Genomic DNA, 13,342 nt, shown 5'->3' on the forward strand with positions numbered 1-13,342 from the left:
ACCACTCCAGCTAAGTCCCTCCTGTTCCTAAGAGGTGATGACCACTCCAGCTAAGTCCCCTCCTTCCCCTGACCCTGCAAATCGCCACTGTTCCCTAAGAGTGTATGACCACTCCAGCTAAGTCCCCTCCTGTTCCCTAAGAGGGTGACCACTCCAGCTAAGTCCCTCCTGTTCCCTAAGAGGTGAAGACCACTCCAGCTAAGTCCCCTCCTGTTCCCTAAGAGGTGATGACCACTCCAGCTAAGTCCCTCCTGTTCCCTAAGAGGTGATGACCACTCCAGCTAAGTCCCCTCCTGTTCCTAAGAGGTTGACCACTCCAGCTAAGTCCCTCCTGTTCCCATAAGAGGATGACCACTCCAGTCAAGTCCCCTCCTGCCCTAAGAGGTGATGACACCCAGCTAAGTCCCCTCCTGTTCCCTAAGAGGTGATGACCACTCCAGCTAGTCCCCTCCTGTTCCCTAAAGGGATGACCACTCCACGCAAGTCCCCTCCTGTTCCCTAAGAGGTGATGACCACTTCAGCTAAGTCCCTCCTGTTCCCTAAGAGGTGATGACCACTCCAGCTAAGTCCCCTCCTGTTCCTAAGAGGTGATGACCACTCCAGCTAAAGTCCCCTCCTGTTCCTAAGAGGTGAGACCACTCCAGCTAAGTCCCCCTCCTGTTCCCTAAGAGGGTCGATAGACCACTCCAGCCATAAGTGCCCACCCTCCTGTTCCCATAAGAGTGATGACCACTCCAGCTAAGTCCCCTCCTGTTCCCTAAGAGTGATGACCACTCAGCTAAGTCCCCTCCGATTTCCCTTAAGAGTGATACCACTCCAGCTAAGTTCCCCTCCTCTTTCCCTAAGAGGTGATGACTACTCCAGCTAAGTCCCCTCCTGTCCCCTAAGAGGTGTACCACTCCAGCTAAGTCCCTCCTGTTCCCTAAGAGGTGATGACACTCCAGCTAAGTCCCCTCCTGTCCCCTAAAAGTGACCACTCCAGCTAAGTCCCCTCCTAGTTCCCTAAGAAGGTGATGACCACTCCAGCTAAGTCCCTCCTGTTCCCTAAGAGGTGACCACTCCAGCTAAGTCCCCTCCTGTTCCCTAAGAGGTGATGACCACTCCAGCTAAGTCTCCCCCCTGTCCCTAAAGAGGTGAGCACTCCAGCTAAGTCCCCTCCTGTTCCCTAAGAAGGTGATGACCACTCCAGCTAAGCTCCCCTCTGTTCCCTAAGAGGTGACATCTCCAGCTAGTAGATCCCCTCCTGTTCCCTAAGAGGCTGAGAGACCACTTCAGCTAAGTCCCCTCCTGTTCCCTAAGAGGTGATGACCACTCCAGCTAAGTCCCTCCTGTTCCCTAAGAGGTGATGACCACTCCAGCTAAGTCCCCTCCTGTCCCCTAAGAGGTGGACCACTCCAGCTAAGTCCCCTCCTGTTCCCTAAGAGGTGATGACTACTCCAGCTATGTCCCCTCCTGTCCCTAAGAGGTGACCACTCCAGCTAAGCCCCTCCTGTTCCCTAAGAAGTGATGATACTACTCCAGCTAAGTCCCCTCCTGTCCCCTAAGAGGTGACCACTCCAGCTAAGTCCCCTCCTGTTCCCAAGAGGTGATGACACTCCAGCTATCCCCTCCTTCCCCTAAGAGGTGACCACCAGCTAAGTCCCCTCCTGTTCCCTAAGAGGTGATGACCACTCCAGCTAAGTCCCCTCCTGTTCCCTAAGAGGTGATGACCACTCCAGCTAAGTGCCCCTCCTGTTCCCTAAGAGGTGATGACCACTCCAGCTAAGTCCCCTCCTGTTCCCTAAGAGTGTGACCACTCCAGCTAAGTCCCCTCCTGTTCCCTAAGAGGTGAAACCACTCCAGCTAAGTCCCCTCCTGGTCCCTAAGAGGTGATGACCACTCCAGCTTAAGTCCCCTCCTCTTCCCTAAGAGGTGATGACCACTCCAGCTAAGTCCCCTCCTGTCCCTAAGAGGTGAGCACCACTCCAGCTAAGTCCCCTCCTGTTCCCTAAGAGGTGATGGACCACTCCAGCTAAGTCCCCTCCTGTTCCCTAAAGTGTGACCACTCCAGCTAAGTCCCCTCCTGTTCCCTAAGAGGTGATGACACTCCACAGCTAAGTCCCCTCCTGTTCCCTAAGAGAGTGATGACCACTCCAGCTAAGTCCCCTCCTGTTCCCTACAGAGGTGAGACACTCCAGCTAAGTCCCCTCCTGTTCCCTAGAGGGTGATGACCACTCCAGCTAAGTCCCTCCTGCTGTCCCTAAGAGTGATGACCACTCCAGCTGAAGTCCCCTTCCTGTTCCCTAAGGAGTGTGAGACCACTCCAGCTAATCCCCTCCTGTTCCCTAAGAGGTGATGGACCACTTCCAGCTAAGTCCCCTCCTGTTCCCTAAGAGGTGAGGTGACCACTCCAGCTAAGGTCCCCTCCTGTTCCCTAAAAGGTGTAAGTGACCACTCCGTGCATCAAGTCCCCTCCTTTCCTAAGAGGTTGTCCAGACTAACCTCCTGACTACTAAGTCCTCCTGCCATGCCCCCTTGTGAAGAGTGGTGACCACTCCAGCTAAGTTCTCCCTACCTAGTTCCCTAAAGAGGTATGCACTCCAGCTAAGTCCCTCCTGTTCCCTAAGAGGTGACACCACTCTCAGCCTAAGTCCCCTCCTGTTCCCTAAGAGGTGTGACCACTCACAGTCTGAATAAGTCCCCTCCTGTCCCTAAGAGGTGAATGACCACTTTCCAAGCTAATATCCCCTACCTCGTTCCCTAAGAGGTGACGCACTCACAGCTAAGTCTACCCCTCCTGTTCCCTAAGAGTGCTGACCATCTCTCCCAAGCTAAGTCCCCTCCTGTTCCCTAAGAATGTGATGACCCCTCCAGACTAAGTCCCCTCCTGTTCCCTAAAGAGGGAATGACAAGATCTCCAGAGAGTTCCCCTGCCTGTTACCCTGAATGAGGTGATGACCACTCCAGCTAAGTGCCCCTCCTGTTTCCCGTAGAGAGTGTGTGGACGCACTCCAGCTAAGTCCCTCCTGTTCCCTAAGAGAGTGATGACTACTCCAGCTATAGCTCCCCGTCATCACCTCTTAGGGAACAGGAGGGGACTTAGCTGGAGTGGTCACCTCTTAGGGAACAGGAGGGGACTTAGCTGGAGTGGTCATCACCTCTTAGGGAACAGGAGGGGACTTAGCTGGAGTGGTCACCTCTTAGGGAACAGGAGAGGACTTAGCTGGAGTGGTCAGCAGGTCTTAAGGAACAGGAGGGGACTTAGCTGGAGTGGTCAGCAGGTCTTAGGGAACAGGAGGGGACTTAGCTGGAGTGGTCAGCAGGTCTTAGCTGGAAATACAAATGGCAGATACATTTCATTACAGCAGCACCATCATAGGTTTGGGAAACACGTTTCTCCATAAATTTAAACTCTCCTGGGGTGTAATCGTTAGCCAAACATTAGCATTTTGCCTGCTGTAGAAGGAGAAGAGAGCCACGAGAAAACAAGTTTTGATCAGTCATGGAAAGAAATGTGCTGAAAACAAATTGGCTCCCTATTTTAAGAGAAAATGGAGAACAAGCTATGAAGGAAAAATACTGGAATTTTGGTGCAGGTTCAGCCAACTAGCGCAAAAATAATATTGCAAAATCTACTAAAGTTGATATGGCAAATCGTAGTAAATTGCAAGAACCCGACTCAAAAATAAATTTCTAAAACCAAGAAAACAATATATAATCTACCACCTCCGTCTCCTGTAGTTTGATGTATCTAATTTGAATTGAATGTCCTAAAAATGCTCAACTATCTCTATAATCTATTGACCGACTCACCAAGCTTATAAATCACACATGCATAGCACTAGCTTAATTCTTTGATTGGATGGACAACATGTTCGTTCATACTGTAAAAACCGATTGGTTGAAGAACGTCCTCCGGAAGTTGTCATAATTACTGTGTAAGTCTATGGAAGGGGGTGAGAACCATGAGCCTCCTAGGTTTTGTACTTTAGTCAATGTACCCAGAGGAGGATGGAAAAAAGCTGTCCTCTGGCTTTACCATGGTGCTCCCCTAGAGGGTGCTGTCGAGACTACAGTTGACCATCGCAAAAGTGTTTTAATCAGGTATTTGTTGACATCTAAAAAGGGTAACTTTAATCTTTCATTATTTTGTTTTCTGAAATTAACTGAGTAGGATGCTCTGAGGAGCCTCCACTGCCTGCAAGGTAGTCACTACTCTATCTGGTGTTGTACTTTAACAGGTAATCATGGATAGAATGAGATGATTTTCCCAAAACTTTTCCAGGCGGAAAAACACCATGTAAATTAATCATTTATATTGTCATTTAGGCACTGTTTTTTTAAATACATTTTATCGATCAAAGAAGTCAACATATCAGCCAGGATGGGAAAGGCTGTGTTTGGGAGCATCACCTGCATGGTGAGAGATGAGTTGTTGGTTAAGGAGAGAAAGACAGTCACAATGCAGCAGCAGGTAGACCCAGCCTATAAAATATAGTATAGTACAAACTAATAACTAGGTAGCCAATTCAAAATATAGATTGTACCCTCTAGTTAACTGTTTAGTTATTATTAGCATGTATTGTTTGTCATTTCCCAAAATAATTTACACCGACACTCGCAAATAAAGCCATACAAAGTTGATTTACTTTTTTTGAACGAAGTTTAAATGAATCATAATATTATTTTTGACGAAATGAACGATTCATTTCCCCATTGTTTTAGTTGGGATTCGTTTCAATTGCGGTGAATCAAAATAAATTTGTGAATCGCGTACAGTCATTTTAGGAAAATATATTTGATGTAGCTTTCTTGTGGATTTTGTGTCTTCGTTTTGTAGATACTTCCAGTTGATTTGGGAACATAATACATCCAGTGTACGGGATATTGTAACTCAATAGATGCTAGTCAGCCTGCTAAGTAAACACTTCCAAGGTTGCTAAGATACAGGGCCTTCAGGAAGTATTCACACCCCTTGACTTTGTCTTACAGCCTGAATTTAACATGGATTCATTTGAGATTTTTTTGTCACTGGCCTACACACAATACCCCATCATGTCAAAATGGAATTGTATTTCGATTTATTTTTACAAATTCATTCAAAATGAAAAGCTTGAGTCAATAAGTATTCAACCTCTTTTATGGAAAGCCTAAATGTGTTCAGGATTTGCTTAACAAGTCACATAAATTGCATGGACTCACTCTGTGTGCAATAATATTGTTTAACATGATTTATGAATGACTACCTCATCTCTGTACCCCACACATACAATTATCTGTAAGGTCCCTCAGTCGAGCAGTGAATTTCAAACACAGATTCATCCACAAAGACCAGGGAGGTTGTCCAATGCCTCGCAAAGGGAACCTATTGGTAGATGGGTTAAAAAAAATAAGCATACATTGAATATCCCTTTGAGTGGCGCAGCAGTCTAAGGCACTGCATCTCAGCGCTAGAGGCATCACTACAGACCCTGGTTCGATTCCAGGCTGTATCACAACCGGCCGTGATTGGGAGTCACATAGGGCTGTGCACAATTGGCCCAGAGTCGTCCGGGTTTGGCTGGGGTAAGCCGTCATTGTAAATAAGAATTTGTTCTTAACTGACTTGCCTAGTTAAATAAAGGTTACACACACACATAGACACACCAAAAAGTTATTTTGTTGGCATTTACGTATGTCCCCATTACCAGTAAAACAATCAAAACCAATTTCTTTCACTTACTTGCTGTGCTGTTTCGTTGTTCAGTCGTTTCATTCTCAACCAGGATTTCTATGGAACGCCGTTTGGGTCTTTGCTTGTCAAATAAGCTTGTTGACCAATCAGAACCTGAATATGACTGCACGTCACATAACAGTTTAACGCGTTCATGAATTTTTAACGTTATTACACATTGATTATACTATGACTCGTATTTGATATGTCACAACGATTCATCGATACGTTGCTATGATGCAGTTCTCATGCACCTACAGTCCTGGTCATAAAAAAAGTAGCTTTAGTTAGCTAACTATATAGCTAGGTGTCATCTAAAATAACCCTAATTTATAAGACAGTTCTTATTTGATTAATGGTGGTCGGACCCATCTATGTGAAGTTAGCCACAATAAGGATTATCCCCAATAGTGGACTTTGCGGTTAGCCTTCAAAATAAAAGTATAATTTACAGTGATGCAAATGAATGCAAATAGTATAATTATTCCATCATGCTAAACGAGGTTGGAATGTTGTTACATACAAATCAACTAAAGTCAACAATTTGTTAATTTGACAACAATCTGTTGAAATCCCACTGGATGTATTATACTTTAGAATTGCATTGGGAGCATACTTATTTCACTGTACAGCCTTACCTATGGATTGTGGATCAATGACATGTGGTATCAGTCTACTCAGGGACACTCAGAGAACATTAGCTCTTATTGAGGGACTCTGAAACAACTGAATTGAGTCACATTTACTGTCAACCCATGTGTATTGAACACTATTCCAGTGGAAAAACAATACTGCGTGGATATTTTGGATTCTGATAACTCTGAGGACGTTAGGAAAAAATATATTTGGTATTGAGTAGACTGACACCCCATTTCATTGATCCCCAATCCTTAGGTAAAGCTGTCCAGTGCAATATGAATGTCAATACACACAATAGGCTGACTGGGGAGGGGATTTCACACAGTCACAGTCCCGTGATAAGAGCTACAACAATAATATTTGTGTAATTTCTCCCCAGTTGTGTTCTGTGGGTGTCACTGAGTAGACTGATACCCCATTTCATTGCTTCACATTCCAACCTTGTTTAACATTATCTAGTCTAAATATTGCATGATTCCACCAATTGTAACCTTCTGAATCACCATCAAAGAGGTACTTTTATTTTGAACGCAAACCACAAATTCCACTATTGTGCCTAATCCTTATTGTGGCTAGCTTCGCAACCCAGTCTGATCGAGCATCACTAGCCAGATGAAGCTAGCTGGCTGCTTGTAAACTAGACGTTGGCCGATAACGATGTTGGCGTTTTTAGCTAATATCGTCCGATTACGATATGTTCACCGATATATCGTGCATCTTTTATACAGTAGCCTAACAGGTACTTTGTTCAACGACAGGAACGAGTACAGAGGGATTAGAGGACAGTTTACCACACTGACTTTTATACAGTGCAATCAGAAAGTATTCCTTTTTTCCACAGTTTATTTTGTTACAGCCTTACTCTAAAATAGATTGAATTAATTGTTTTCCTCAATCTACACACAATACCAATAATGGCGAAGCAAAAACAGATTTTTAGAAATAAAGAAAATAAAAAACAGAAATAACATAGGTATTCAGACCCTTTGATTTGAGACAAAAAATGGAGCTCAGGTGCATCCTGTTTCCATTGATCATCCTTGAGATGTTTCTACAACTTGGTTGGAGTCCATCTGTGGTAAATTCAATTGATTGAACATGATTTGGAAAGGTACACACACCTGTCTATATAAGGTCCCACAGTTGACAGTGCATGTCAGAGCAAAAACACAAAGCCATGAGGTTGAAGGAATTGTCCGTAGAGCTCTGAGACAGGATTGTGTCGAGGCACAGATCTGGGGAGGGTACCAAAACATTTCTGCAGCATTGAAGGTCCCCAAGAACACAGTGAACTCCATCATTCTTAAATGAAAGAAGTTTGGAACCACCAAGACTCTCCCTAGAGATGGCTGCCCGGCCAAACTGAGCAATCGGGGGAGAAGGGCCTTGGTCAGGGAGGTGACAAAGAACCAGATGGTCACTCTGACAGAGCTCCAGACTTCCTCTGTGGAGATGGGAGAACCTTCCAGAAGGACAACCATCTCTGCAGCACTCCACCAATCAGGCCTTTATGGCAGAGTGGCCAGATGGAAGCCACTCCTCAGTAAAAGGCACATGACATCCTTCTTGGAGTTTGCCAAAAGGCCCCTAAAGACAGACCATGAGAAACAGGATTCTCTGGTCTGATGAAACCAAGATTGAACTCTTTGGCCTGAATGCCAGCGTCACGTCTGGAGGAAACCAGGCACCGCTCATCACCTGGCCAAGGCCGTCCCTACAGTGAAGCATAGGGAGCAGCATCATGCTGTGGGGATGTTTTTCAGTGGCAGGGACTGGGAAACTAGTCAGGATCGAGGGAAAGTTAACCCGAGCAAAGTACAGAGAGATCCTTGATGAAAACCTGCTCCAGAGCCCTCTGGACCTTCGACTGGGGAGAAGATTCACCTTCCAACAGGACAACGACCCTAAGCACACTGCCAAGACAACGCAGGAGTGGCTTCAGGACAAGTCTCTGAATGTCCTTGAGTGGCCCAGACTTGAACCCGATCTAACATCTCTGGAGAGACTTGAAAATAGCTGGCACTCCCCATCCAACTTGACAGAGATTGAGAGGATCTGCAGAGAAGAATGGGAGAAACTCCCCAAATGCAGGTGTGTCAAGCTTGTAGCGTCATACCCAAGAAGACTTGTCTGTAATCGCTGCCAAAGGTGCTTCAACAAAGTACTGAGTAAAGGGTCTGAATACTTTTTGATGTTTTTTTTACTAATTTGATTTCTAAAAACCAGTTTTTGCTTCATCATTATGGGGTATTGTGAGTAGATTGCTGAGGAAAAAACTATGTAATCCGTTTTAGAATAAGGCTGTAACTTAACAAAATATGGAAAAAGTGAAGGGGTCTGAATACTTTCCAAATGCACAGTACATACATATGCCGCCAATTGTTGGTCATGGAAATTTGGTTAAAAGTAATTGAGAAGTCATGGAAAACTCATGAAATTCCAACTGTCAAAACGTATTTGAACCCTTATGTATGTAAGGGTACTTTGAGGTTATTTTACTTGTTGAAGTGTAGTGACTCCAATGCCTTTGGAAACTGTAGAAGAGTTGTTTGGAATGAAATAGAGTTGTTTGGAATGAAATAGAGTTGTTTGGAATGAAATAGAGTTGTCTGGAATGAAAAGAGTCCTAATCCATTAATAGATTAGGAATGTATTTAATTCCAAACAACTCTATTTCAAGTCTCCTGGACTGACTGCTGGTGTAGTATGTGATATGAAAACCATCTTGTTGTTTCCTTTCAGCCTCAGATAGTTCAACAGATGACATTGATCACCAGGATGAGGAGGGTGATTGTGAAGACGAAGATGACCGTCCACGGAGGCGCTGCGGTCTCAGAAAGGGGGTTACCCCAGAACATCTCAGAAACGGGGTTCCGCCCGAACCACCTCACGCCTTAGACCACTGGGAGGGTGCCACCTTTACCGATGTCCCCAAAACCCCATTGGTCGCAGGAAATGGCCAAGAACCAATCAACAAAGATGCCCTGGAGGCAGTGAAATGGCGAAGCCAACCAGAGTTTGAGGGTGAAAGGGAGGGGCCGGGTAGTTCTGCCTCGAGGAAGAGGAAGTCAGAGGGAGCAACCGGGGAGTGGTCCGAACGCACCCCTAAAGGACCCCTGTCCAAAACCAAGCTCCCCACCCGGAGCATCAGGAACGCTGACTGGCTGTCGAGAGACCCCCGGAAGGCCGAGGAGAGAGGCGGGCCAGCAGGAGGACCCTCTTCTAGTAGCAGCTCAGACGATGAAGGAGGAGCACCACCTCCCACTGATCCCAACCAATCAGAGACCGACCGAGAGAGAGAGCGACCCAGTTCCTGTCCAAGACCCAAACCTTCCCTCTCCAGGAAGTACAACGGCATGAAGGACAAGACCGACAAAGGAGGCGGGAGTGGCAGTGGCGCCCGCCCTGCAGGATTCTGGGATATTCCTGAGAAGAGGGCCAAGATGGCTGCTACAGCGGATGAGAGGGAGAGGCAGGTGGGTGGGGGCCGCACCAAGGGCCAGAAGGATGTGTGGTCCAGTATTCAGGCCCAGTGGCCCAAGAAGACCCTGAAGGAGCTGTTCTCTGACTCCGACACAGAGGCTGCTAACTCCCCTCCTCCCCCTGGACCGGCCCAGTCCTTCTCATCAGGCCTGGATGAGAGTGAGAGCAAGGGGGAGCGGAACAGGGACGGAGACGAGGCAGGAGGCGGCCCGGAGAGGGAGGACCCCGAGACCTCAGAGGAGAACCAGGAGAAGGAGAGGAGGAGTGAGCAGGAGGAGTTCCCCTCCAGCGGCTCTAACTCAGTCCTCAACACCCCTCCTACAACCCCAGAGTCCCCCTCTATGGAGGGTATTAGTAGTGGGGCCATTGCGCAAAGCTCTGGGACTGGTTCAAACTGGACTCAGCCCTCCTCTCCTCCCCCCTCCACAGGGGCCCCTGCACTGGGTAAAACCCCCTCTGACCCCCTGACTCCAGGATGCCCCAACCCCCTGCCGGGTCACAGTGAGACAGAAAGCAGTACGGTGGAGGTGGAGAGTCTGAACCAGGACTTACCCCCAGGTAAGCAGTCTGGGAGGGGAGCTGCAGGACCAAGATTTACCCCCAGGTAAGCAGTCTGGGAGGGGAGCTGCAGGACCAGGACTTACCCCCAGGTAAGCAGTCTGGGAGGGGAGCTGCAGGACCAGGACTTACCCCCAGGTAAGGGGGTGGGGTGGCAGGTTGTCTAGTTCAGGGGTCTACACTATGGAGACAGTAGATATACAGCGGAGCACATTGTTGCAATGTCCTTTTTCCTCACAAAGGGGGTGGCTCCTAACACGCTCCGCAGCGTTTCGTTCCCCGGAGCCGTGTGGGGGGGGGGGGGGGGGGTAGTGGCACCAAACAACATTTTCGCCTCATTAGAATTCCCCCCAAAAGGTATTTTTGTTGTAGTAATTACTACTGCTACACGGTTAGCAGCTGGTAGCCTTTTCTCCTCAAATGTCATTCTATTGTAGCTGTTATGGGAGTGAATACAGTGAAGCAGCATATTAAACTGGGATAATGTGTAGGTTACACTGGCAAGTAGGCTATAAGAATATTTGCCGGGCAAATGATTTATAAATCGTATTATTTTACATGGGAGCGATGTGGGAAGCTAAAAGGCTAGCTTGCTTGCTGTTTTTAATCAGCTAGCTAGCAAGCTGCTGGTGGACAACAAACAGCCAACTGGCAGACACAAACAAGGTCATGTAAATCAAACCTAAACTTTCATTGCATGTAGGCCAAACTATCATTTAAATATGCAATTGGTTTTCTTTCAAATGAGCTTACAGTGGTGATGTTTTCCATGTGAATTCCCTTGTGAACTTTGCTATTTGAAAGTCAAGAAATGCATGGACCAGTGTCACACCAAAAGGTGTCCCCTTCTCCAGAAACTCTAGCCAAGCACACGTATGTAGATCAATGTGATGAGGTCTGTACTACTCCTGCTCCACTGTTCTACCTGATCAGTATTTCCCCACCTGGTGTCCCAAGTCGATTAGTCCCTGATTATCCAATGTTCTACCTGATCAGTATTTCCCCCACCTGGTGTCCCAAGTCGATTAGTCCCTGATTAGAGGGGAAGAAGGAAAACCAACTGGCTTGAGGTCTAAGTTTGAATTTGAGATGCCTAGTGGTTAGAGAAGTAGGTCAGCAACTGGATGTGCCGGTTCGAATCCCATGGGCCGACTGCACCAACATCTCCAAGCAAATTGTGTGTGTGTGTGTGTGTTCTGATACAGTGGGGCAAAAAAGTATTTTAGTCAGCCACCAATTGTGCAAGTTCTCCCACTTAAAAGATGTAGAGGCTGTAATTTTCATCATAGGTACACTTCAACTATGACAGACAAAATGAGAAAAAATAAATCCAGAAAATCACATTGTAGGATTTTTAATGAATTTATTTGCAAATTGTGGATGGATTAAATGGGTTAAAAAAAAAAAAATTATCCTCCATCTACAAAAGCGATTTTCAAATGTATTACAAATAAACAACTGATACCTTATTTACATAAGTATTCAGACCCTTTGCTATGAGACTCAACATTGAGCTCAGGTGCATCCTGTTTCCATTGATCATCCTTGAGTCCACTGTGGTAAATTCAATTGATTGGACATAATTTGGGAAGGCATACACCTGTCAATAAAAAGGTCCCACAGTTGACAGTGCATGTCAGAACAGAAAAACAAAGCCATGTTGTTGAGGCACAGATCTGGGGAAGGGTACCAAAAAAATATATGCAGCATTGAAGGTTCCCAAAAACACAGTGGCCTCCATCAATCTTAAATGTAAGAAGTTTGGAACCACCAAGACTCTTCCTAGAGCTGGCCGCCCGGCCAAACTGAGCAATCATGAGAGAAGGGCCTTGGTCAGGGAGGTGACCAAGAACCAGATGGTTACTCTGACAGAGCTCCAGGGTTCCTCTGTGGAGAACCTTCCAGAAGGACAACCATCTCTTGGCCTGAATGCCAAGGGCAACCATCTCTGCAGTACTCTACCAATCAAGCCTTTATGGTAGAGTGGCCAGACGGAAGCCACTCCTCAGTAAAAGGCACATGACAGCCCGCTTGGAGTTTGCCAAAAGGCACCTAGAGGACTCAGACCATGAGAAACAGGATTCTCTGGTCTGATGAAACCAAGACTGAACTCTTTGGCCTGAATGCCAAGCGTCACATCTGGAGGAAACCTTGCACCATCCCTACGGTGAAGCATGGTGCTGGCAGCATCATGCTGTAGGGATGTTTTTCAGCGGCAGGGACTGGGAAACTAGTCAGGAAAGATGAACGGAGCAAAGTACAGAGAGAGATCCTTGATGAAAACCTGCTCCAGAGTGCTCAGGAACTCAGACTGGGGCGAAGGTTCACCTTCCAACAGGACAACGACCCTAAAACCACAGCCAAGACAACGCAGGAGTGGCTTCGGGTCAAGTCTCTGAATGTCCTTGAGTTGACCAGCCAGAGCCCGGACTTGAACATTTTATTATTAATACATTTGTTTTCGCTTTGTCATTATGGGGTAGTGTGTGTAGATAGTTTTTTTTATTCATTCAATTTTCATTCAATTCAAATTCATTAAAAATCCTACAATGTGATTTTATGGATTTTTTTTTCTCATTTTGTCTGTCATAGTTGAAGTGTACCTATGATAAATTACAGGCCTCTCATCTTTTTAAGTGGGAGAACTTGCACAATTGGTGGCTGACTAAATACTTTTTTGCCCCACTATGTCTAAGCACTTACTCCTACATCTTCTCCTTCCAGTGTCTGCCAGTCACAAGCGTCAGAATGAACAGCAGGCAGGAGGAGCAGCAAAGAAACCCAAGCCAAACAGGAAGAGCTCCGTGCCTCCCAAGAAGAACAACAGGAAAACTGGTAAGGAAGAGCTTGATCTCCCTGTCTTTGACAGCACCCACTAGGGCTGGGGAATCTGGCCCTACGCTAGGGCTGGGGAATCTGGCCCTACGCTAGGGCTGGGGAATCTGGCCCTACGCTAGGGCTGGGGAATCT

At 46.6% G+C, this 13,342-nt stretch overlaps 1 protein-coding gene across 1 annotated transcript in view; it reads left to right on the top strand.

Moving 5' to 3' along the window:
• LOC112075633 (AT-rich interactive domain-containing protein 4B-like) overlaps positions 1-13,342 on the top strand; it is a 43,763-nt gene that overhangs the window by 8,047 nt on the left and 22,374 nt on the right. The window contains exons 4-5 of the mRNA XM_024142599.2: positions 9,074-10,372; positions 13,097-13,207. Coding sequence (XP_023998367.2) covers positions 9,074-10,372; positions 13,097-13,207 — 1,410 coding nt within the window. The remainder of the gene's footprint in view (positions 1-9,073; positions 10,373-13,096; positions 13,208-13,342) is intronic.

This window comes from Salvelinus sp. IW2-2015, unplaced genomic scaffold (genome assembly GCF_002910315.2).
Source record: "Salvelinus sp. IW2-2015 unplaced genomic scaffold, ASM291031v2 Un_scaffold3305, whole genome shotgun sequence".
Taxonomy (NCBI): domain Eukaryota; kingdom Metazoa; phylum Chordata; class Actinopteri; order Salmoniformes; family Salmonidae; genus Salvelinus; species Salvelinus sp. IW2-2015.